This window comes from Pinus tabuliformis, chromosome 7 (genome assembly GCF_031772625.1).
Source record: "Pinus tabuliformis cultivar Carrire ecotype Pingquan chromosome 7, CPIR1, whole genome shotgun sequence".
In the NCBI taxonomy this organism is placed as follows: Eukaryota; Viridiplantae; Streptophyta; class Pinopsida; order Pinales; family Pinaceae; genus Pinus; species Pinus tabuliformis.
The window spans coordinates 766,362,999-766,389,931 of record NC_142293.1 but is presented as its reverse complement, the minus strand read 5'-3'; the positions used below and the strand labels follow the sequence as shown (position 1 = coordinate 766,389,931).

General features: G+C 37.7%; 1 protein-coding gene across 6 annotated transcripts in view; it reads right to left on the bottom strand.

Annotated features, from left to right (window-relative positions):
* LOC149249805 (uncharacterized) overlaps positions 1–24,179 on the bottom strand; it is a 151,833-nt gene extending 127,654 nt beyond the window's left edge. For 5 of the 6 annotated variants that reach the window (XM_089456326.1, XM_089456324.1, XM_089456323.1 and 2 more), the window contains exons 1-4: positions 23,884–24,179; positions 23,221–23,312; positions 23,032–23,110; positions 22,215–22,309 (exon numbers count right to left, since the gene is read on the bottom strand). In XM_089456326.1, coding sequence (XP_089312452.1) covers positions 22,215–22,309; positions 23,032–23,110; positions 23,221–23,312; positions 23,884–24,130 — 513 coding nt within the window. In that variant the 5' untranslated portion in view covers positions 24,131–24,179. Of the gene's footprint in view, positions 1–828; positions 966–22,214; positions 22,310–23,031; positions 23,111–23,220; positions 23,313–23,883 lie in introns of those variants that run through there. The other variant, XM_089456327.1, reaches the window with a different exon arrangement.
* Positions 24,180–26,933: the final 2,754 nt, after the last annotated feature.

The window sequence follows — 26,933 nt, the reverse complement described above, 5'->3', positions numbered from 1 at the left end:
GCAACTCGAACTCATTTGGGACTCACTCACAACAAGTTCGATCTGCAACTTCTGGGGCCAGAAAAAGTGTGAATTTCAAGGAAGAACAGGAAGAAGGATAGCTAAGGAGAAATAGGTCTCTCACAAGTATAAGAAGTCGAAATTTTCTCTTTATTTCCCACACATGTGAAGTTGTGTAGCTGTGGAAGGAGGCCGAAATTTTGCTGTTGGGGGGTCGAAATTCTACATTTGAGAAGTTGAAGTGTTGGATTGTTGTTGGGCTGAAGCTGTTGGATAAGAAGAGACTACTACATCATCTTGGAAGGCTAACTTGGTGGAGGAGGAAGGTCTATTGGTCTAGGGTCTTGGTCCATCTCAATTTGAATTACTGAAGGAAGAGTTTTTTACTAGGCTCTCCCCTATATAGGGGTTTTAAGCCCTGTCTGTCCGCCTACATCTAGAGTCCTTGATCTTCATGTTTTGCTTTTGATAATGGCTTGATGAAACAAAGATAAAAGAAGAACACAAGAAAGTTAATAAGAACATAAGAATATCATAAGCAATTATCAACATAAGAAAATATTTTTGCTTTCTAATTTTCTAATAGCCTCAACCCTCCATGCAGAAGTGGTGTCAATCTCATCAATGAGATGGCCTCCATTTCAGGTGTCCTCTCAAGTTGCCTCACCCACAATCGGAGATTGTAGTAGACATAGACCATGTCGTTAAGGTGTTGGAACTCCAACTTGTACGAGGGTCATAAATTATAAATTAATAATTACAAAAATAATAAATTATATTTTTTATTATTTAATGAATTCAAAAAAAAAATTGGAAAATTTAACCTGCTGTGCTTCTTGGTGTGTATTTTTTCAAATACACTCTAGTTGCGCTCACATCCGAGGAGCTACATGTTTGGTTGAGCACTCGAATGGCAAGCTTTTGAAGATTGGGTACTCTACCACCATAGCTTCTCCACCACGCATCTACAACAAATAAGAGAAACATGAGAAAAAAATTGATATTTGAAAGTTGAAGCAAAATACAAATAGAATGAAATTTGAAAATTGAAACAAACTAAAACTTACCTGGCATTTTGGTTTTCCTATCATGGATAGCCATGTCAAAGCTAAATGTGCCACCTACCATCTTGTATATCTCCATTTCTTTAGAAATTTCTACACGTTCTGTTGATGATGACACCATTTTCTAAACACAAGTGAAGAAACCATCCATGACCTCAGCATCAAATATGAAACCATAGGAGTAAGAAAATGCGGGTAAATCACTGCAGCATGAATAGGACGATCCATCGCTCATTAATCATTGTCCATATCAGTGATTGTTTCTCAAACCCCTCATCCCCCTTATCATCATAATAGTTGTGAATGGATTTTTTGGCCCTATCCATGGCCTCATACAAGTAGCCCATTGCGGGCTTGTCTCCATCAACTAATCGAAGAACCTTTACCAAAGGTTCAGTAATGCTACACACCTCCTACACTCCCGCCCAAAAGCTTTCCTGGTATGAAACTAGCCTACATATGGCCTCTCCCTTGGTTTGCAGCTAAATGACAAAGCACACCACTCCTCTGAAAGAAACATTCTCTTCACATCCCACATAGAATTCAAGAGAGATTGAAGAGATATGAAGCTAGTGGCAAACCATGTAATAGCAGGGCGCACCAACTCCTTGTTGTTAGTGAATGTTCTCATCAAATGAAGCACAGATGCATGATTATATATAAATTTTGCAATGTTTTTTGATGATTCAACAATATCCTTGACAAAAGGAATTTTTCCTATGTCCTCCAACATCAAGTCAATGCAATGTGCAACACAAGCTGTCCAAAATAAGTTAGGATGCCTCTCCATAAGCATCATTCTAGCAGCAACATAATTTGTAGCATTGCTCATTATGACCTAGGCAACATGTTGTGGACCCACCTCCTGAATGAACACATCCAACAAATCACATAATAACCATGCATATTTAATATGTGCAGATGCATCAACAAATTTTATAATCATTGTCCCTTTGAGACAATTAACGAAGAAGTTAATAAGGGTTCTACCATTTTGATCAATCCAACCATCTGACATCACAATGCATTCCGTATATGCCCATGATGCCCTGAACTCCTCCAATCTTGCAATGCATTCAGCGTTTTCATTCTGAAGAATACACCCTCTAAAGTCATCATAGGAAGGGGTTTTGTACTGTGGGCCAAAAAGAGAAATAGCATCAATTGCAAGCTGGAACAATGGATTGTTCCTGGCAATGCTGAAGGGAACATCACTCCAAAGAAGACACCTGCCTAGCAGCTTGTCAGCTTCTTCCTTCTCTTTTTTTTTAAGAGCTGACCCAATAAATGGTTGTGCACCAACTATGGTTATAGGAACAAAAAATGATAAGGCAGTTGTGGTGTTGACTGTAGAAATTGATACAGAAGAAGAACCACTCTCACGGTCACCTCCCATTACTCCACCCCCGACCATTTGATCCTTCAGAGTTGCCTTGGTCAGTTTAGTTGTCTCTATATATTCCAATGATTTGAGGGCTCTACAAATGATTTTTGGATTTGTATTTGTGCAAATCCCTACTTCATGTCCAGGAATATGTGCGAGGTGGAATTTCAATCGATATACTCCCCCTATCATATGCTCCCTGTTGACTACTGGAGTGGCACCTAAAGATTTTTTGAAGACTCCATGCCCAAGGGTGTACCAGAACCTTCAATGTACCATCAAATTTCATCATGTCATTAGAGTTTTTCAACTCTACTTCTCATCTTTCTCTGTTGTACTCAAATTCCACAAGCCCTGTGGGGACAATGTAAAAGTGATACTAGTATGAGGAGTCGAGTCATGTAACAAGCCTAGGTAACTTGGGACCTTTTCATCAAATGAGTTTACTCTGGGAGGTTTTTTTCACTTAGTTAATTATCATATCCTTACAAGGACTTAATAATTAATTGAGTTTTTTCCTCCAAGCATAACCCCAAAGATGGAGTGTGGCTTGATGGTGAGGCCTTGGGTGAGTCCTAGTGTCTAGGGTCATTGTATATTACCATACTAGATCACACAAAAAATTCGTGGAATTTAATTAGGTCTAAGGGTTAATTTTTTAATTTACCACAGGGCAAAAATTTGAATCAATTCTAAAAATAAATTGTAATAAGTGATGTCTAGAGAAGTTGTATGGGTATGTGTGCTCAAAATTACACCTCTCATCCTCAACTTTATACTATGATACACTTTGAGGGGTAAAAAATAAGTTTTAGACCCTCAAAACCCACTTTTCCTAAGTTTTGTGGAAAATGTAGCAATAAATTAACTCAGCAATTAAATAAATGAAGAAAATAAATAGCTCCATGTGACAAAATGACATGGAAATGACTTGGAAATTATCTCAAGTCAAAGGAATGAATCAAAGAACAAGTGGAGGATGATTTGGCATCTTGCATCATAAATACATGGCCCACTCAAGGAAATTGAATTTCTAGCATTAAATGAGGAAGTTGCTTACTTGGAAATTCGAATTTGAGAAGTTAATGAGCATTTGGCAAGATTTGGGAGAATATTTGGTGGAGATTTTTGCGGGAATTTGTCCCCGCATGAGTTTCCACCCATCGACACTTGTCATTTCATCATGGAATTAGATTTTGCTTGAAAGATTCTTGGTGCCACTTGGGAAATTCGAATTTGCATGCAAGAGCATTGGAATTGTCACCCATTTGTTTTGGAATTGTCACCATTTGCTTTGGGATTGGCTCCCAAACTTCTATATAATAGAGCCATGGGCTCTCACTATGTATCCATTGAAAACGAACTATTGTGCTTGGGGAATCTCTGCTCTTATGTACACTCATGTTCTAATGCAATAAAAGCCTTCGGGGTTCACATATGAGGTGTTGTTCTTCTTGAGCATGGTAATATCTTCATCATTGTGTTTCATTTTCTACTTATGCTATTGTGTTCATTAGTTTCCATTATGCTTTTAGAGATTTGTTAATGTGTAGCTATCTCACATTGGCATTTGGTTTTGAGAATTTGCTCTAGATAGAGAAAGTTTTAGTTGATTTTTCAATAAAACTCTAAGATCTCTTTATTGTTGTATTTCTTTTAACTCATGTAGATTTAATGTGTATTTGAAGTTATGTAGAGATATCTCTTGGATCAAGTCTCAAGCGTGAGGGAAAATTCTTGGAGGAATCATCCCACCCTTGAGCAAGTTCATTGAAGACCCCGCATTTGTCATCTCCCAACGCCTCATCTTACGATTTTGTATTGCAGGGATCCTTGACTTTTAGCTTGTGTTTCAAAATCCAATTTCAATTAAAATCATTTGTCTCAATTTCTTGTGCTAATAATAATTTTATTTTTCTATTGAAGAGCACGTGAAAAATTAAGCAAAAATTGGTGTTTTGGTCCAATTCCTTAGTTTAAATTTTGTAAAATATTTGTAAATTATATTTGCTAGCATTCCTCTTTGTTTTACACTAAGTTTGAGTGTGGGTTTTGCAGAAAATTCAGATTTATTTATGGACTATGTTCACCCTTTGTGTTGACAGGTTTGAGGAAGTTAAATCTTGAAACGCTAACTATTTGTTGTAGGACCCCAAGAGCACTTGAGCATCAACTTTAGGGAGGCCGTCGGCAATCTTGGACAGCAGCAAATTAGTTTGGGCGTGGGCCTTTGGGCACTTGTAATTTTCGTAATTCAAAAGTTGTTCATTGGCCATTGTAGTTGTCACTTCTTGGAAGGAGATCTTGGTTCCTATAGACTCCTATTTTGTAATTTTTTCTTCCATCTTTTAGGCAACCCACTAAGGGGCCTCATACTCATTGTAAAAAGCTAATAAAAAATCTATTTTTCTTGTGGGAGCTTGGGTTTAACCCATGGCATCCCTTCTCTCAATTTAGGGAGAGAAACATGTAGGTGGATTAACTTTTGCATTTTCTTGGTTTCCATTTTAATTGCATGATTAAAATTTACACAACCTCACCCATCACATTTTTATTTTGTTTGGATAAGTTTGATACAATTCAACTTAAGGCTTTGCATTCTCTATTTTATATATTGCTTTGAGCTACAAGCACTTTACTTTGAGAAATCTACTCTACACATGCAAAAATTTAATTTCTAACAAACTTTAATTTTGTTTACTAATTCATTTCCATTTAATGTAACAAATTGTTTCATGTATACTTGAGTTCATGCTTCATTTCTAAATGCTACATTGTTATCTTGAGTATTGGAGCATTCTTTTGTCTACTTGAAACAACTTTGTTTTTCAAGCAAATGGATTGCATCATTCTAATTTACTTACAAGCTACTCTAAATTTGAAAGTTATATTTGCAATATATTGTTAAGCACCATTTCCTTACAAATTTAATATTTCTTTGGGAGAACTTATTTGCATTTCATTTAAGCGTTTTAGATTAGCTTACATTTCTAATTTACCTCCAAGCATAAGTTTGGTTGATAGACATTATAAAGAAAAGACTTTCTTGGAAAATTCTTCCAACTGATACGAAGGTAAAGAGTGTGTAATTTTGTAGTTATGAAGGTGGCTTGTCCCCTTGTAGGAACGAAGACACATGTTGGCTCGTAAGATTGAGGGGAAGGGTATCGTTAACGACACCGTCATGTCCTCAGCCCGTCTTTCTTACAGTCACCCCAATTTTTACCCTTTGGTAAGAGTTCAAAAGGAAGATATCTCACTTAGATTAGGCATCTAGCTTAAAATTTACCAAGATAATTGCATCTAACCTTAGTTAAGTGCATTTAATATTAACACACTTTACTTTTCAAGCGATTTTACTTGCAAATTATTTATATACTTGTCATGATTGAAATGTTTTGAATTGATTATCTCACTTGGGCAAGTACCATATTGTTCATTTTGCAAAGTGAAGTTTTAGCTTGTTTCATGTTGCAAGTTATTTTATTTGCCTCCTTACATGCTCTAGCATTGTGAATGATTATATTTTGAAAGCATTTCTTTGGAAGCAATTTTAAATCTTGCTAACATCTTCTTGATTGACAGGGTTACTTATGTTTCACTTTGAAACATTTCATTTTAGAGCAAGTATTATTTATTTTAAAGCAATATTGAAGGCACTGGTCTTATATGCTCTTCTTTGATTTATGTGTTGATGGTTATTGAAGTATATTTCATTTCATATTGCTCATCTCATAATCTCAAGTAATCAAAATTAATCTTGACATCTCCTAGAAACATCACATCCCCTTTTTAATTTAGCTTTTCATTTAGGGACCACCCACCTTAGCTTGCCTAGGAGAGAGCTTAAACGGAGAGAGTTGGGAATAGGTGATAGCCCCATCTCTTTATTTTGCCACCAACCACACTTTGTCAAGTTAAGGACTTTTCTCAATAACTTAGGTGTGTACAAGGCGGCAACAACATTCTTTTGGTGTCGTTGTCGGGTACAAATCCTCTTGTACCTGGAATACGACTAACTTTTTGCATCTTGGATTTTAGAGTTAGATTCTTGTTCAAGTGGTGACTCCACTTATTTCATTTTCTGCAAGGATTTTTGTTTGAAGCCTTCTTCTCGTAGACTTCTTGCTAATCTTGGATAGGAGCCTCTCTCTGGTATCCATTTGCTCTTTCAGGGTCAAGTGAGCATGATATCATGAATGATTTATTCGCCACATGTGATTTTACTAACTTTCTAGGGTATCCGAATTTTATTCTGGATGAAGCCATTGAGGCTATTGAAGAGTTGCCTAGTTTTCTAGGTAACAATGCCATTAGTATTGAAACTCACCTTAGAAATTTCCACCTTTGTGTAAGCAAATGGTGCCATGATATTAACCATGAGGACATTAAAATGAGACTTTTCATCTTTTCATTAGATGGCGATGCTATGAATTGGTTCATAGACTTGCCTGCTAATAATTTCGATTCTCTAGAATCAATCATTGACGCCTTTGAAGAAAAATATGGAGATGAAAGAAAGATCAAAGCGAAAGTTGAAGCAAATGATAAGGATCTCATCAAGGAGTTGACTCAAATGATTAAGGATATGCAACTCAACCAAGCTCAACTCATTAAAAACATAGAACTCAATCAAACAAGATTAATAACAGATCATGCGAAGGAAATGAGTACCATGGAGGTTAATCATTCTAGTCAAATGGTTGCTCTTCAAAATAGGTTGCTCGCCATGGAAGAAAAACAAGTACAATTAATCAACACCGTGGAAACAAATCATGCCAAGGAAATAAGTGTTAGGAAGGCTAATCAGATCACTTTTTAGAATAGGTTGGAGGAAATGGAAAGATTACAGGTACAGAAATTTTAGCTTAGGTCAGATCACGAATGGGAAAAGAACAAAGAAATAGATCATAAGCCTCCCAATCCACTGAAGCAAGTTTCATCTTATTATGAGGAGGTCACTTATTCCATTGAAAAATGGTTAATTGAAGGTGACCTGGATCGCAAGGAAACTGAGGGGAATCGGGTTTATTAATTTAAGATTGATTCATCACCCATGTCAGAGCATATGCAGAATGGAGAAAGGCAGGTCACAGAAGTCTTGGATACTTCAAATTTTCCATCTGAGCATGTTCAATATCGGGCAAAAAGGTCTACTTTGATCGCATCAACATCAACATCACAATCTATTAAGAAGAAAAGAAAAAAGCGCAAAGGATTTGGTAAATTTGATTACCATGTACAACACAGTGTTGGGATGGATCAAAATCCTAAGATATTCAGAATTGGACGGGGCACATAAAAAAAGCAGCCCATGGATCTGCCCGAAAGTAAGCAAGTTCTCAGCATGAATTTCGTTGAGGACATGTGATGCCATGGGGCATCTTTTGTATTGTACTTATGTTAATTTTAGATAACAATGGTATGTTCTATGCTTAGCACAATTTACTCCAATGTTCCTTTAGCAGCCCAATAACATTTTCCCATTATTTCCAATAGCAATCACATTAACCATTAATCATATTGACAATAAATACAGATAGAACATAAAACAAAATGCAGAAGACAAACGAAGACAAGAGGACACCAGATTTGGCGGATACCAGGGAAAAACCCCAATGTGGGGAAAACCCTTTGATCAAATCTTCTTATTATTATTCAATAGTTCAGCAAAGAGAGAGAGAGAGAGTATAAAAGCCAAATTGATTAGCCCAATACAAAGTCAAAGCATCCCTGTCAAATTTTGCAGTCAAACTTCAACCCTAACCAGAAAGTCAACACTCGTCAAAACAACAAACAAATACCTCCTTTGAAGCTCGGTCAAAGGCAATCAAACTCGGCCTCCAGCGATGGTCAAAGTCAACCCAAAACAGTCACAAAACTCTGGTCAAACTCGATAACTTGTGGTCAACGCAAGTCAAATTGCCTAGAAAACTTTGATTTCTGTGTCAGTCAATGCGGCCTAAGGAAACTGAAATTCTGCCCTCAAAACTATAGTCAAAACTGGTCAAAACAACCTCGATCAACACTGGTCAAACTATCTAAAATTCTGCAATTTCAGTTCTATGATTTAGCCCAAAAATTTTGTCCTCCTAGCCGCACATGAGGGAGAGAGAGAGAGAGGTTGCCCAAGTTGTACGAAGTTACGAACCAATCTGATGAAGAGAGAGAGAAGAATGTGTGAGTGATGGATGTCCAAATGAGGTTAGAGGTCTCTTCTATTTATACACTTTGTTGTGGGTGAAGACACATCGATTGGGCTTCATGAACCTACATAATGATGAAGTCGCCTGAACAATTTCCACATGTGAGGAAATAAATTCAAAATCACACTTTTGCTTGTCCGAATGAGATGATCTTTATATCAATCTTGGACCTCTCGAAAAGAGGAATCCAATGCAATCATCAACTCCATCAAATGAGTTGTCCCAAGGTGGAATTTGGCCCTAGCTTCCAATTTTAACACTCCTTCTCAACTAGGGAGAATTCCACTTGCTAATCCATCATGCCATCCTATCGTCATGAACCATCTTTGTCATCTTTGCTCTGCGTTGCTCTACTGAACCATGAAGTAATAATGAAGAAGAATTGATCAAGAGTGAGAAACAAGACCTTACCACTCTCCACTAACAAAGGTTAGTCCTCAGTTGCTCCCAGATCAAGTTGTTGAAACCCATGCATCCTAGACATAGGGAGTACGGCAGTACACGATGCATCCATCAGTAGTTCTATGGTCCCTATCCATGTTTCCCAACTCATTGGCCAGATGAGAGGTACTTCCCATGAGTCTCGGACTACATGGGTAGGATGTATGTTAGGGCATCAGCAGGGGAAAGTGAATCACTCATCCTGCTCATATGCCATAGGAGAAGGTGAATCACTCATCCTCTGCATATGTCAATCGTAAGGGAAGGTGAACCACTCACCCTACATATATGTGTCCACAATCGTAGGGGAAGGTGAACCGCTCACCCTACACACATGTCAACCATCATGGGGTATCACAGGGGAAGGTGAACCACTCACCTTGTACATAGCGCACCACATAGGGGAAGGTGAACCACTCACCCTATGATCGCTCATAGCTCCAACAAGTACCCCAAGCCCCCAGGAGCTCCCAAAGCTCAGTGTCCAACTCATGTGGAACCCTTATAGGAGGGTCTTTCCATGACTGCAAGTCTCTCACAGAAGGCTAAGAATTTGACCTTCCCTAAGGGCTTCATCAGGATATCTGCAACCTGCTCATCAGTCTTGATGTGTTGGAGCCTTATTGCTCCTCGTTGTACCATATCCTAAATAAAGTGGTACCTGATATCAATTTGCTTGGAGCGATCGTGGAACACGGGATTCTCTGAAAGGCGAATACCAATTTGGTTGTCGCAGAAGATCATGATGGTATCCAACACGTGCTCAAATATGCTCACTGAAGAGCTTCCTCAACCAAACAGCGTCACAACAGGCCATACTAGCTGCAATGTATTCGGCCTCGATGGTGCTTAGTGCAACCGATTTCTGTGTCCTACTCATCCAAGAAATTGAAGCAAACCCCAATGAGAAGCAACATCCAGACGTGCTCGTACGATCCACCACACTGCCAGCCTAGTCAACATCTATATATCCATGTAGCCTCAAATTCCCAGCAGTGTATCTCAGTCCATAATAGATTGTGCCCCGGAGATATCTCAAGAGATTCTTAACAACAATCCAATGTATATGATGAGGCTCGACCATAAATTGACTCAACGTATTCACGGCGAAGCATATGTCTGGACAGGAGTTTACCAAGAACATTAAGGCCCCCACAAGTTGTCGATACTCGAAAGGATTTGCCAATTCGAGCCCAGCAGCACTTCCACATAGCTTCTTGAAGTTGAGTTCCATCGAAGTAGACACAGACTTGCATTCCACCATCCCACATCTCTCGAGTAGCTTCACAATGTATTTTCCTTGAGAAAGGAAAATCTCACCTGGCTTTTGCCAGACCTCCAAGCCTAGGAAGTAGTGCATCAAACCTAGGTCCTTCATCTCGAATTCGGAAGCCAACTCCCTCTTGCATTGATAAATGAGAGGGTCTACACCTGTCAGAAAAAGATCATCCACATAAAGGACCAGAATGAGAGGCCTGTCCTTTTCAACCTTGAAGTATAGGTTCGGGTCAGCTTCACTCCTTGTAAAACCCAACTTCATAAGATAGCTATCAATCCTATGTTGAAGAATCTAGGGCAGTTAGAGTTAATGAGATTCTTCTAGCATGATAACTATTTGTGAGGTGTTTTAACTTTTCTTCTTAACATAGTCTTCATTCGTTACTATTAGAATGTGTCTTCATTCGTTCTTCAAATAGCTACCAAAACAAAGAGACAAGAACACAAGATATTTTGGCTTTCTGCTAGGGCCAAAACCTCTCCCTCTTAACCCGCACAAAATTCTTCTTATAGAGATTCTAATTGACGAACACCAAGACCATGACCCTTGACCTACTAGGCCACTCCAAGACCAAGACACCAATACTCTTCTTGCTGCTAAGATTGTCATCATCATTACTGCTTCACGAAGATCATCATTCATGCTTTCTTCATTGAGATATTCATGGGAGTATGATTGTTGCACCATATCTACATCTGTACTTAGTTCATTGTTGTTGCTTCATCATTGTTCCATCTTTACTGCATTCTTACTAAGATCATCTCTATTGCACCATCATTACTGTTGCATCATTATTACACCTTGTTGCATTACCACCAAGATCTTCTTTAGACCACCACCGAGACCATGATTACAATTGGGATCATGACTGTGTTTAGTAGGTATGTCGAGACTGGATGATCACAGAGATCCTCTTCATAATGAACACATCAAGACTGTGACACAGTGATCTCCGTGACTGTGTTTATGCCGAGACAAAGTATCCCTGAGATCCTTCTTCTAACATGACACTGGTTGTGTCTTCTCTTGCACTTTCACTGAGATTGTAATCAAGTTCTCCTTGCACTGAGGTCTGCTACAGCTATGTCGAGACTGTATCACTGTGACCCTATAACTAGACCGAGATTCTGTCCTCATCTGAAGTTGCAGACTTGTGAACTAACCTCCAAAAATGTTATCCGAAACTATCTTCCTGCACCTCCTATACCCATCTGTAGTTGCAGTGACTTGCCCGAAAATCTGAGCTTCTGTGGTGACCTCAATGAGCTAATTATAATTGTCACGTCTCTATAAATAAGTCGACATGACAAAAGTGTTGTGTCACTTCATTTGAGCCGACATGACTGATCTTTATGTCGTTTTGCTGGCCGACTTGACTGTATTTGACATCGTTTTGTTTGTTGCTCTTTTCAAGAGGATTGTGCTTGTCTTGGAGGGCTAATCTAATCACTAGGTAAACTTATATTCATTACATATATGCTCAAAAAGAGCTCTTTACATATGTCTTTGACTCTTTGACTTTCTTAGACCTATGGAATGAGCAAGAAACTCATTCTCATAATTTACAAAAAATAATATTTCTTTTTCTTGATAAGTATAAAAATCAAAATTACATTTGTAAATACCGAACCTAGTTACTCTTTCTTCAACATCCTCTCATACCAAGCCCTAGGGGCTTGCTTCAACCCATAGAGGGCTTTCTTCAACCTACATACATGTGTCTTTCGATCTTGAACTTCGAACCCCTTAGGTTGCTCTACATAGACTTCTTCCTTAAGCGAGCCATGCAAGAAAGCAGTTTTGACATCCATTTGGTGTAGGCTCCATCCTTGAGAGGCAGCAAGAGCAATGATGGATTGGATAGTGGTGTATCGGGCAACCGGTGCAAATATCTCATCATAGTCCACTCCTTCCTTTTGAGAGAAGCCTCGAGCAACAAACCTGGCCTTGAACTTTTCAACACTCCCATTAACTCCATGTTTGATTTTGTAAAGCCATTTTGAAGTGACCACTGACTTATCCTTGGGTCTAGGAACCACATCCCAAACATCATTCTTCATGATCGATTCATATTCCTCATTCATCACATCCTTCCATACTTGGTGCTTCATGGCTTCTTCGAACGTACATGGCTCAAAGTGAACAATGGTACTCATAGCAACTAAGTACCCTTCGTACCTTTTCGGCTTCTTGCTTTCACGAAATGTCCCCTTTGGTGCAACATGTCTTTCAGGATCTTCGAGAATATCTTTGAGCCACAAAAGTATTTTCCTTGAGGTAGACGGCCCACCAGGAGGTGGATCAATGGGATCCATCGGGCATCAAATCATCTGTCAGAGATTCATCCTTCTTTCCTGCATCATCATCATTGTCCTTCCTAGGGATAGGAAGATCTCTGACTTTCCCAAGGGCAGAATCTTCATCGAAGGTGACATCATGACTTATTTCCACTTCTCTTTGACCAAGCACATAGATTCTATATGCCTTCGAAGTTTCACTGTAGCCCACAAAAGTTCCTTTCTTCCCAGATGCATCTAGCTTGTTTCTTTTCTCTTTCGGCACATGAAAATATACGGGACAACCAAAAATTCTAAAATGAGAAACATCAGGTTTCTTACTGGTGAAAACTTCTTCGGGTGTCTTGAAGTCCAATGCTTGATGCGGGCATCTATTTTGAACATATACAGTAGTGTTGGCAGCTTCTCCCCATAAGAACTTCGGTAGGCCTTGGTCATGAAGCATAACATGGGTAGCTTCTATGATTGTTCGATTCTTCCTTTTGGCAACTCCATTTTGCTCAGGAGTATATGCAGTAGTGGTCTCCCTCTTAATGCCAGCTTCTCTACAATAGTCATTGAATTCATTTGACTCATATTTGGTTCCATTATCGGTCCTCAATATTTTGATCTTCTTCTCTATTTGATTTTCGACCAAGGCTTTGAAAGAGCAGAACAATTTCAACACTTCGTCCTTCTTCTTCAAGAAATACATCCATGTTTTGCGAGAGAAGTCATCCACAAAAATTGCATAGTACAAGTATCCTCCCAAAGCTGTTACTGGCAACATACCTGATAAATCAGAATGGACCACTTGAAGAATATCGGTAGTTTGACTTTCACTTGAAGGGAATAGTCTCCTTATATGTTTTCCAGCTGCACAACCCTAACAAACTCCTTGATGATCTATGCTAAATTTGAGCATACCTGTGACCATCTTCCTTACATCAGGTAAGGCTTAGTAATGAAGGTGAGCAAATCTTTGGTGCCATAATTCAGATTAAAGAGAAGTATCGCAAGTCATAGCTCCCAAAGGACTTCCTCCAACCTAATAGAGACCTTCAACCCTAAATCCATGTGTAAATGCATCTTTCAAGTTCCTTTGCCAAACACGTACTTTCCCATCAACGAATGTTACCTTGAAGCCTTTATCTTCCATCACAGAAATAGATACTAGGTTGTTTTTCAATCAAGAACATACAATACTTCTTGTATATGAAGGATTTGACCTTGATTCAAGTGGAGTGACTGTCCCAATCCGGGGTAGGTGCCATTGTCCCCAAGTATGACCTCCAAATTTGTCTTCTTTTCAACTAAATTTGAGAGGGGCTCCTTGTACCGAGTGAAGTGCCTTGAGGCACCACTATCAATCAACCAATTATCCAAAGTGTCCGCAGGAGAGGCAGCGATGAGGTCAGAAATAAGATAAAATTCTTTTTGCTTATCTACAACATTAGTTTCGTCATACCTGGAGTTTCTCGACCTTTTGGGAGGACAACCATTTCCATATCGAGCAGCGGGAGCATTCCTCTTTCCTTTGTTGTTGAACTTGTTGTTCCTTTGATTGCCATTGCCTTTGTCATTGTTGTGGTTGTCCCTTGGAGTATCCTTCTTGTGAGGACACTCTCTAGCATAGTGGCCAAACCTGTTGCAATTGAAGCATCTTCATTTTCTTCCTTCTTTGAATCCCGGCTTAAATCCTTGACCTTGTCTTTTTTGCCCAGCATTGTTCTTCCTTTCAGCATGAGCGGAAAAAGTGGTAGGATTATTTCCATTTGAGGGCTTATCTCTTTCCATCATCCTTATTTCTTCTTGAGTGCATCTAGCCAATAATTCATCAAAACCTGGAATCCTGTCATTGTTGAGGATGGTGGTGTTAAACACATCCCATTCTCTTGTAAGACCTCCAAGTGCAATAAGAGTGAGCTCCCTGTCACCAACAACTTCTCCAATAGATAGAAAATCATTCTTGATTTCGGTAATGTTCATGAAGTAGGATTGAATGGACTCTCCTCTATCCATCTTGGTGTCTTTCAACTTGTTCTTGAGAAAGAGGACTTGATTTGTAGTGTTTATTTTGAACATCCCAACTAGCTTATCATACATCTCCTTAGATGTTTCCAAATCAGAAATATAGGCAACCAAAGGCTTGTGAATGGAATCTACAATAATTTTCTTAGCTTTGACCTCACCTTTCTTGTACTTTGTTTTTGCAGTAGCGGGTGCATTTGAAGGAGGCTCCACCACTCTTCCTTTTACATAGTCCATAGCATCATTCTCTTCCAAAGTCAAATCTAGAGACATCTTCCATGCATGATAGTCGGATTTGTCCTTGAGCTTGTCCTCGGATTTGAAGTATGATGTAGTCGTCATTGAAGTTAGCTCAAAATTCTTGTCCAACAGCTTTCCTTAGTGATTGCTTTTCTCACTCTTGCTTGGGCTTTGTCTTCACCTAAGCTCTGATACCATGTTAATTTTAGATAACAATGGTATGTTCTATGCTTAGCACAATTTACTTCAATGTTCCTTTAGCAGCCCAATAACAATTTCCAATTATTTCCAGTAGCAATCACATTAACCATTAATCACATTGACAATAAATGCAGATAGAACATAAAACAAAATGCAGAAGACAAGCCAAGACAAGAGGACACCAGATTTGGCGGATGCCAGGGAAAAACCCCAATGTGGGGAAAACCCTTTGATCAAATCTTCTTATTATTATTCAATAGTTCAGCAGAGAGTACAAAAGTCAAATTGATTAGCCCAATACAAAGTCAAATCAGCCTTGTCAAATTCTGCAGTCAACTGCAGTCAAACTTCAGCCCTAAACAGAAAGTCAACGCTGGTCAAAACAGCAAACAAATACCTCCTTCGAAGCTCGTTCAAAGGCAGTCAAACTCGGCCTCCAACAATGGTCAAAGTCAGCCCAAAGCAATTAGAAAACTCTAGTCAAACTCAGTCAACCAACGGTCAACTCAAGTCAAACTGCCCAAAAAACTTCGATTTTTGTGCCAGTCAATGAGGCCTAAGGAAACCGAAATTCTGCCTTCAAAACCGCAATCAAAACTGGTCAAAAAAGCCTCTGTCAACGCTAGTCAAACTATCTGAAATTCTACAATTTTGGTTCTGTGATTTAGCCCAAAAATTTTGTCCTCCTAGTCGCACATGTGTGAGAGAGAGAGAGAGGTTGCCCAAGTTGTACAAACCAATCTGATGAAGAGAGAGAGAAGAATGTGTGAGTGATGGATGTCCAAATGAGGTGAGAGGTCTCTTCTATTTATATACTTCATTGCGGGTGAGGAGACACATCCATTGGGCTTCATGAGCCTACATAATGATGAAGTCGACCTAAATAATTTGCACATGTGAGGGAATAAATTCAAAATCACATTTCTACTTGTCCGAATGAGATGATCTTTATATCAATCTTGGACCTCTCAAAAAGAGGAATCCAATACAATCATCATCTCCATCAAATGAGTTGTCCCAAGGTGGAATTTGGCCCTAGTTGCCAATTTTAACAGACGATATTTTGAACGAACGCTACTAATACATGTCTTTTGTTGGTGGATGCAGATTTCAGGTTCTTGCATACTATCACTTCCTATCTAGCATGCATCCCCATGTGGAGTGAAATGTTGACCACTTGAGTGGCACCAAAAGATTTTTTGAAGACTCCGTGCCCAAGGGAGTATCAGAAGCTTCAATGTACCATCAAAGTTCATCATGTCATCAAAGTTTTTCAACTCTACTTCTCATCTTTCTCTGTTGTACTCAAATTCCACAAGCCTTGTGGGGACAATGTAAAAGTGATACTAGTATGAGGAGTCGAGTCATGTAACAAGCCTAGATAACTTGGGACCTTGTCATCAAGTGAGTTTACTCTAGAAGGTTTTTTTCACTTGGTTAATTGTTATATCCTTACGAGGACTTAATAATTAATTGATTTTTTTCCTCCAAGCATAACCCCAAAGCTGGAGTACAACTTGATGGTTAGACCTTGAGTGAGTCCTAGTGTCTGGGGTCATTGTATATTACCATACTAGATCACAAAAAAAAATCGTGGAATTTGATTAGGTGTAGGGGTCAATTTTTAAATTTCCCACATGGTAGAAATTTGAATCAATTCTAAAAATAAATTGTAAAAAGTGATGTCTAGAGAAGTTTTATGGAGTAAGTGTGCTCAAAATTACATCTCTCACCCTCAACTTTCTACAATGACACACTTTGAAGGGTAAAAAATAAGTTCTAGACCCTCAAAACTCACTTTTCCTAAGTTTTGTGGAAAATGTGACAATAAATTAGCCCAGCAATTAAATAAATGGAGAAAATAAATAGCTCTATGTGAAGAAATGACATGGAAATGACTTGAAAATTATCTCAAGTCAAAGGACAAGTGGAGGATGATTTGGCACCTTGCATCATAAATAAATGGCCCACTCAAGGAAATCAAATTTCGAGCATTAAATGAGGAAGCTATTTACTTGGAAATTCGAATTTGAGAAGTTAATGCACATTTGGGAAGATTTGGGAGAATATTTGGTGGAGATTTTGTGGGAATTTGTCTTCACATAGATTCCTATCCATCTACACTTGTCATTTCTTCATGGAATTCGATTTTGCATGAAGGATTTTTTATACCACTTGGGAAATTCGAATTTGCATGGCGGAGCATTAGGATTGTCACCCATTTGCTTTGGGATTGTCACCATTTGCCTTGGAATTGGCTCCCAAACTTCTATATAATAGAGCCATGGGCTCTCACTATGTATCCTTTGAAAACGAGCTATTGTGCTTGAGGAATCTCTGCTCTTATGTACACTCATGTTCTACTGTAATAAAAGACTTTGGCGTTCACATATGAGGTGTTGTTCTTCTTGAGCATGGTAATATCTTGATCATTGTGTTTCATTTTCTACTTATGTTATTGTGTTCATTAGTTTCCATTATGCTTTTAGAGATTTGTTAATGTGTAGTTATCTCACATTGGCATTTGGTTTTGAGAGTTTGCTCTAGATAGAGAAAGTTTTAGTTGATTTTCCAATAAATCTCTAAGATCTCTTTATCATTGTATTTCTTTTAACCCATGTGGATCTAATGTGTATTTAAAGTTGTGTAAAGACATCTCTTAGATCAAACCTCAAACGTAAGGAGAAATTCTTGGAGGAATCATCTCACTCTTGAGCAAGTACATTGAAGAACCTGCAATTTTCATCTCCCAAGGCCTTATCTTACGATTTTGTGTTGCAGGGATCCTTGGCTTTTAGCTTGTGTTTCAAAATCCAATTTCAATTAAAATCATGTCTCAATTTCTTGTGCTAATAATAATTTTATTTTTCTATTGAAGAGGACGTGGAAAATTAGGCAAGAATTGGAGTTTTGCCCCAATTCCTTAGTCTAAATTTTGTAGAATATTTGTAAATTATATTTGCTAACATTCCTCTTTGTTTTACACTAAGTTTGAGTGTGGGTTTTGCAAAAAATTCAGATTTATTTATGGACTATGCTCACCCTTTGTGTTGACAGGATTGAGGACGCTAAAGCTTGAAACACTAATTATTTGTTGGACCTTAAGAGCACTTGAGCATCAACTTTAGGGACGTTGTGGGCAATCTTGGATAGCAACAAATTAGCTTGGCAGTGAGCATTTGGGCACTTGTCATTTTCAGATTTCAAGAGTTGTTCATTGACCATTGTAGTTGCCACTTCTTGAAAGGAGATCTTGGTTCCTATAGACTCCTATTTTATAATTTTCTCTTCCATCTTTTGGGCAATCCACTAAGGGGCCTCGTACTCATTGTAAAAAGCTAATAAAAAATCTATTTTTCTTGTGGGAGCTTGGGTTTTACCCATGGCATCCCTTCTCTCCATTTAGGGAGAGAAACATGTGGGTGGATTAACTTTTTCATTTTCTTGGTTTCCATTTTAATTGCATGCTTAAAATTTACACAACCTCACTCATCACATTTTTATTTTGTTTAGATAAGTTTGCTACAATTCAACTTAAGGCTTTGCATTCTCTATTTTATATATTGCTTTGAGCTACAAACACTTTACTTTGAGCAATCTACTCTTCACATGCAAGCATTTCAATTTCTAGCAAACTTTAATTTTGTTTACTAATTCATTTCCATTTAGTGTAACAAATTGTTTCATGTATACTTGAGTTCATGCTTCATTTCTAAATGCTACATTGTTATCTTGAGTATTGGAGCATTCTATTGTCTACTTGAAACAACTTTGTTTCTCAAGCAAATTGATTGCATCATTCTAATTTACTTACAAGCTAATCTCCATTTGAAAGTTATATTTGCAATATATTGTTGAGCACCATTTCCTTACTTTGAAGCATTGCAAATTTAATATTTCTTTGGGAGAACTTACTTGCATTTCATTTAAGCATTTTAGATTAGCTTGCATTTCTAATTTACCTCCAAGCATAAGCTTGGTTGATAGACATTATAAGGAAAAGACTTTCTTGGAAAATTCTTCTAACTGGTATGAAGTAAGGTAAAGAGTGTGTGACCCTGCAGTTATAGAGGTGGCTTGTCCCCTTATAGGAACGAAGGAACATGTTGACTCGTAAGACTGAGGGGAAGGGTATCGTTAACGACACCGTCATATCCTCAGCCCCTCTTTCTTACAGTCACCCCAATTTTTACCCTTTGGCAAGAGTTCAAAAGAAAGATCTCTCACTTAAATTAGACATCTAGCTTAAAATTTACCAAGATAATTGCATCTAACCTTAGTTAAGTGCATTTCATATTAACACACTTTACTTTTCAAGCTATTTTACTTGCAAATTATTTATATACTTGTCATGATGAAAATGTTTTGAATTGATTATCTCACTTGGGCAAGTACCATATTGTTCATTTTGCAAAGTGAAGTTTTAGCTTGTTTCATGTTGCAAGTTATTTTATTTGCCTCCTTACATGTTCTAGCATTGTGAATGATTATATTTTGAAAGCATTTCTTTGGAAGCAATTTTAAATCTTGCTAACATCTTCTTGATTGACAGAGTTACTTATGTTTCACTTTGAAACATTTCATTTTAGAGCAAGTATTATTTATTTTAAAGCAATATTGAAGGCATTGGTCTTATATGCTCATCTTTGATTTATGTGTTGATGGTTATTGAAGTATATTTCATTTCATATTGCTCATCATATTTGCTCATAATCTCAAGTAATCCAAATTAATCTTGACATCTCCTAGAAATCTTACATCACCTTTTTAACTTAGCATTTCATTTAGGGACCACCCCCCTTAGTTTGCCTAGGAGAAAGCTTAAATGAAGAGAGTTAGGAATAGGTGACAGCCCGATCTCTTGATTTTGCCACCAACCACACCTTATGGGGTTAAGGGTTTTTTTCACTAACTTAGGTGTGTGTGCAAGGCAGCAACACTACCCACATAACTTGCAAGTCAAATTTGATCAATCAAACCCCCCATCGGGTTCATCAAATTCCCACATAGGGTCCAACTTTCTTGGCATATTTGTAACTTTGTTGAACTCTTGAGTCTTAATGTAAAATTGAAGTTTGAACCTAAGGCACAAGAAGAATTTAAAGTTAAACAAATGAAATTAACAATCAACATTTTAAATTTTTGACCAAAAAAAACCCTCCACTCAATGCAACAATAACGGCAAAAAACGCACTCAAACCCAAGCAAAAATCATGGAAAAAAACTAGGGCACAAGAACAATTTAAACAAATAAAATTAACAAACAACATTTTGAATTTTTGACTAAAAAAAAGTTAAAACCCTCTCCACTAAATGCAACAAAAATGGCAAAAAAACACACTCAAACCCAAGCAAAAATCATAGAAAATATATGGGTGAGTGAAATCCAAGGAGAAAACAAAAAAATAGGGTCAAATTTAATGTTCATGCCTGAAATCCACACCCTACTGAAAAAACTTGGTCCAAATTCGAAATTTATTTGCTTGGAATCCTAAATTCCTTCGGTTTTCTCCTCTCCCACCTTTGTAGATTAGTTCTCCTCCTCCTTAGCTCTCACCCTTGCCCTCTAATTGCAAAATGAAACAAAAAATACTCAATTTCACCTTTAAAAAGTCATTGTTTCCGCAACTAGTGATTTTTACACATCAGATCGTGATTTTTTCGTAAAAATCGCGATTAAATTGCGATTTTTGCAAAATGAAAAATCACTAATTTAATTAACCGATTTTATCATCTCAACGAAAAAAATGTGATTTTTTTCAAAAAATCACAATTTTCGCAACACTGAAAATTAGTAAGTATGGATTACCCTAGACACGCTATATCAATCAGTACCTCCCTAATAGTGCCCTTCCTAAACCATAAGGCCTCAGAGGACACTTCACTGGACTAAAGTCAAAGACTAACCTCCCAGGGAAAGCTTGGGAACAAGGTTACAATCGAAAGTGGTCAATCATCCAGTTTGCCCCGTGATTCATATTAATATGCCCATAACATTAAATGAAAGCACAAGATTGCTAGAATGGTTAGAGTACCCGTCAATCGATGACCCACCTTACTTCCAGAAGCATGCTAGATGGGAGAGAGCGCTAACCAGAGCAATAGGTGGGGAACTCTGGCATAATGCTATTTGTCGACCATGATAGCGCTGCTGGCTGCCTGCCTGCCTGCCAAATGAGGCAACAAATTTTCTCCTATGCATTACCCACTTTTGTTAGGTAACAAGGCCATCTAGAGCCTCTTTGTTGATGTATTTTTGGTTCAGATATTTATTGCACTAAGTGCTATTTGGTTATATGCACTTTTACTGTTTACATATTTGTGTATAAATGGTTTTGATTCATATAGACACACGAGACTATATATGTTTTTCTTTAAAATTTGAATCTTTTATGTATTTTGGGGTGAACTGTTTTTTTCCAGTCCCTAGTTCGGGGGGTTAACCAGTTCGGTTCTGATAACATAGAATCACATGTTGATAGAATCTCAAGTTTCAACTGTGTCAGTCTGATGTATTAAATATTGTCCCCTGTATCATTTACACTAAAATACAATGAGCTGTGGAAAGTACAGTTTTAGAATTTTACCCCATTTGGGTGTTTTCCTCACTCTAATCCCCATGTTCATTGTTGTGCAGCGTGCTTGCTTTACCTGGTGTACATTTATTCTTGGGCTGTTTTGGGCATGTTTCAACAGCATCTTTCCTGTCTGTTTCCATTTTTTATGTGCATAAGTTGTATTCTTGATGCTTGATAGTTAGTTTCTAGATGGTAATGATAGTATTTACTTATTTGCTTAGTTGTTTCCTGTTCCATATTGGCCACCCCAAATTAATGTTTACTTAAGCTAGTGGCATATGAATTTCATATCCCTTCCATTCTTATATGCCCGTTCTTATTTTAAAAAGAATGATTTCCAGAGAGCATTCCATCTACCTATTGAATGCAAGCCAGGTATTGTTTAAACTTTAGACATGACAGTCACAACCTAAGTTTTGTCAGCCGGGATTTGAATAAAAGTCAATTTACCATGAGACATCAATGTCATCAATAGACTAGTATTTGGCTCATGAACTTTATCTCTGAAGCTTACCGTTTCACCATCAATGTCGCTGGTATCAAGAAGCCTCTTCACATGGTCTTGATTCTCAGCAGCATCCAGCAATGCTTGAACAACTTCAGCAAAACCTGCAAAATCCATTTTTGGCAGAAATAAAATATATGTAATAATGTTAAGCACAACAATTTTCATGCAAGCATTTCCAACTTCTATGTTTTTTAACTATCCAAGATACCATTAAACTAACACTAATTCACATGCATATTCAAGCACAGGATTCTTTGACTACTGTTCACTTGCTATTTGGCGAATTCCCCAACTGCTTTCATCATAAATGTTTTCTCAATATTTAGACATTGTGACCGTCTTCTTCTTATATAGGGCTATTTTGATCAAAGTAAGCTTGATGAAGCAGGAAAGACAGTCTTCCGCGATTCAAACGGGCTCTAGTTTTATCCCTACAAATCCATTGTTACTTAAGAGTCTGTAGAACCCAAGCTGCCAGTTGAATACGTAGATTTTGGCAATCAGCTCCTTCGCTGCCTTGATTACCAAATCTAGACTTTACTCTGATGTCTTATCAGATAGGACAAATGAATGAAAAATGCAGTCCTATGAGAAAATACGTTGTTATTAAAGCTTCTATAACTTGGGACTCTTTATGTATGACCTGAACATGGAATCATTGAAATTAGACTCTTCAGCACATAATTCCCATTATCTAGGGCTTATTCCACTTCCGTCTTGCTAAATGAGAGATAAAACTAATGCAGAAATGAAAGAAGAAAATGGTCCTAATAAAAACTATGCTGTTATTAGCCGACTAATACGATATAAGACCTTTCCGTACCTCCTGAGCATGCATCATGAAGGGAAGTTGCTCCATCCTCGTCCTTAGAATCCAGGCTTGCTCCCCTTTCCAAGAGGACCTGTGATGGGCAATTTATACCTTTAACTAGGTGGATGCAGTCCAATCAAACTTTAGGCAAAACCCCAAATAGGAACGATGAAACACTAATGTCTTCAAAAAGAACCCAACCTGTACGCAAGCGAGGTGACCGTGAAGACAAGCCAAATGAAGGGCTGTGTCCCCGTCTACATCGGCCCGATTGATGCTGCAATTTAAATTGTCTGTGATTCCAAACACAATGGCATAACACATTTTGAATAGAAAAAAAGAAAGAAGAAACGTAAAACCATGTAAAAGCTAGAATCCACTAAAGTTACACCAATGCTTCCTACTTAACTACAGACTACTTAAATGTGAAATGCGAATGGCCATATTCAGCAAGTATTTGCATTCAAATCGCCTAAGAGGTCAGATATTAGAATCAGAATTGCAGCACTCACATCTTTTAACAAATAGAATGAAATGTTGCAGCAAGGAAACGTGTACATACACAGAGCAGACAGAAAATTAAATTGAGAAGAGGAACAATGAAGCATGAATATACCCAGAGCAGACATAAAATTAAATTGAAAAAGCAGTATGAATGTGGAATGGACATTCAACATAAGATATGCCATTTTACAAGAATAGATTGTATCATCCTATAGATAACATAGAGAAGCCGAGATTATCCACGAGACATTACAGGCATGAAAATCCTCTGGCAAAGTAAGGAACTTTGCACCTCAAAACCAGTTTTCAGATTAACAAAGAGAATGATAAAAAGCACCACTGAGAAAATGAAAACCATACCGAGAGCCTTTCGGAGCAAATGCACATCACCGATCTGAGAGGCTTGAAGAACTGCACAGAGATCATGCGTTACAGGAGCACGAGCTTGGTTGAGATAATGCCTTCCTACATCTCTGAGATCATTGGCCACTTCGTTGTTCGCTTCGGCTCCGTCAAGGTAAAGACTTTCCGCTTCCTGCAGTATCTCCTCTATCAGCAACTCATCATCGCCATTTGTCGACCGATCCTGGCTGAGGGCCATTGCCATTCGTGTACCCGTACTGGCTCAACCAAATAAAACATATATGCCCAAGAGGTCACCTTTTAGATGTTAGTATATGTAATTTGCAGGAAAAAACAAAGAAATTATTTTAACGTCCACGAGGCTAAAGATAGCTTAGGGGACAGATTGTTTATTCATTTGCTTGATGTATTCGGCGATTTTTTTGGGAAACGTTACAATAAATGCTCCTAGCTTATCGACAAACCCCTTGCTAAATAGATTATCCCAAAAGCTAGTTGTCAACGTATCTGCATAAGTCTCTTTGTTGTCTTTGAAGGCCTCACATTCTAAAATGAAATGTTTTTATGTTTCCACTTTTTCGAAAGAACAAAAAATGCATTCTTTTCTCCCACACCTCTTTTGGCATTTTCCAGGGCCTGTTTCACAACGAAGTTGATAAGAATTAGTCATTAACTAAGCAATAAGAATTTTGGCTCTCTAAGGGATATTGGCCTCTATGTATGCTTTCGGTTGATGACTATGAGTGGGATTAAACACTTCAATATAGTACTTTTTCTTTCTTCCTAACTTCTTATCCCAAGTACGTTTGTGGAACTTATCCATGACAAAAGCTTTTATCTCTTTGTTGTTTACGGGACACTCGTTCAAGCAAATACCTCATTTACTAAACCATTTGTTATTTTGTTGCATCCAAGTTTTTTTTCTGTTGCACAATTTGTCATTAAAGACAACCTTAGGTCATCTACCCTCTTCCATTTGCTCAATTTTTTTTATATACCTTATGACTCACACCATAGCAATTGCTTCAATAGGAGCATCCCCCGTTTCACATAACAAGATAGCATAAGGAACTGGACTTTTAATCTTGAATTTGTTTGTAATCAAACACTTCTGAATTTTCTCAATTTGTCTCCACTGCATGTCAGATGTACTGCTGACCCATAGTTCACAACCATAGAGAATCATCGGAATCACTAGAAGCCCAAAAAGAGTTTGAGTGGTTTTCCAGTCCCATAACTTTGCCTCTCTACACCTATTTTGAAAAGTATAAAATGTTTTCCAACCCCCCAAAGTTCTTTTTATTTTTACAATCATCCCAACTTAGATTTTTGTTGAAGTCAATTCCAAGGTATTTGTAATCCGCAACTTCTTCCAGAATGTTGTCTTCAAAATAGAACTTATGTTGGTTATGTTTTCTTTTCTTAGAGAAAACCATTACTTTCATTTTGGTGATATTGACTTGCATCCCCACACTTCTACAAAAATGCTAAAGGGATAGTAAGTGCTCTTGCAAACCAAGAGTCGATTTAGCAATCAGAATAAGGTCATATGCATACAAAAGAAGCCTTATAACAAACTTGTCCAAATAGATATCATCACCCCCTTGCAAATTTAACCACTCCTCAAGCTTGTCGATATATAAACCAAAAAGGGTAGGAGACAGTGGGCAACCTTGCTTGACCCCGATATCGCTTCTAAAACTTTCAAAAATGCCTAATAAAGTTCTAATTTTGACTTTCACCTCTTCACACGGCCTATGCACCACTGCTCTCAAATGTTTAGGAACCCCAAGTTCCTCCATTCTGTGTCAAAGCTTAACCCTAGGAACCGAGTCAAACACTTTTCTGAAATCAACAAAACAACAAAAGACTTCTTCATTTTTCTCCCAAACTTTTTCAATGATGTGCCTTAAAGTTATACAATGATCAACTGTGGAATGTTTAGGTCTAAAACTTGCTTGCCCTTTAGCACGTTTATCTCTTTCTTCTGCCCACTTGTTAATTTTATTTCCTAGCATGCTTCCAAATAGCTTTGCAAACAAAGGGTTTACCATGATGGTCCTATAATTGGAGGGATTATTGATGTCACCTCTTTAAAAGGAGGTATTGCCAGACTAGTTGTCCAATCTATGGGGAGCCCCTGTTATATGATGTTGTTGAAAATTTTTGTAATGTGAGGTGCAAGGATTTTTGAGCCTCACTTTAGATATTTTGCTTGGAGTTCGGCTAAGTCTTTTGCTTTTCCAACACCCAGCGTCTTGATACCCATCTCTACTTCTTGCACCGTGAAGAGTTCAGTGTCAGTGTTGACCAAGGAGGGAGGGTCAACCTTGGGATCCTGCTCATAAAGATGTCTTGCATAGTCAAACCTTTTAGAAGTTGTAATTCTTTTGAAGGGACATTATTTTACAAGAAGGTAGGAATTGAATTATAAAATTACATAATAGGAGTGTTGTTTAATTGTTGTTTTTCTATATAAATGGATGCGTCGTTTGAATTTTTTTCCCTTTTGTTTAGGATATGAATTTTATAAATCTCCAAAAACTAGCAATAATGCATTTTGATTTAATAACTTTAGATTCTTATAGCCCTATAAAATATCTATCACATAAGGGTTTTAAACATATTAAAAAAATAGAAGAATATACTAAGTAGGGTTTAATTTTGTGATTTTTAATAATTATGGAGTTATATTGAAGTAGTGGAGTAAGATGTGGTTATATTTAAACGAGTTGTTTTTAGTGCTATTTTTTGGAAGCTTTTCCGGTGGATTTTTCTGGTCTAATTTCTCTAAAATCCGTCATGAATTCATTGAAATCACAAGCTTGATGGGTAACCCCTGCACAATAGAAGTGTCCTAGATGTTTTTCAGGGCGCTGAATCCATATATACAGTCAAAAAACTAGTTTAAATAACAAAAATCAAGATTTCACCTCAATTTTTTCTACTAGATTCCGGCACCAAAAACTCCAAAAAGTCGCACTAAAGACAACTCCATATTTAAATATATTTGTTCCAAGAGGTGCTCTACAGTTCAGTATAGGGTA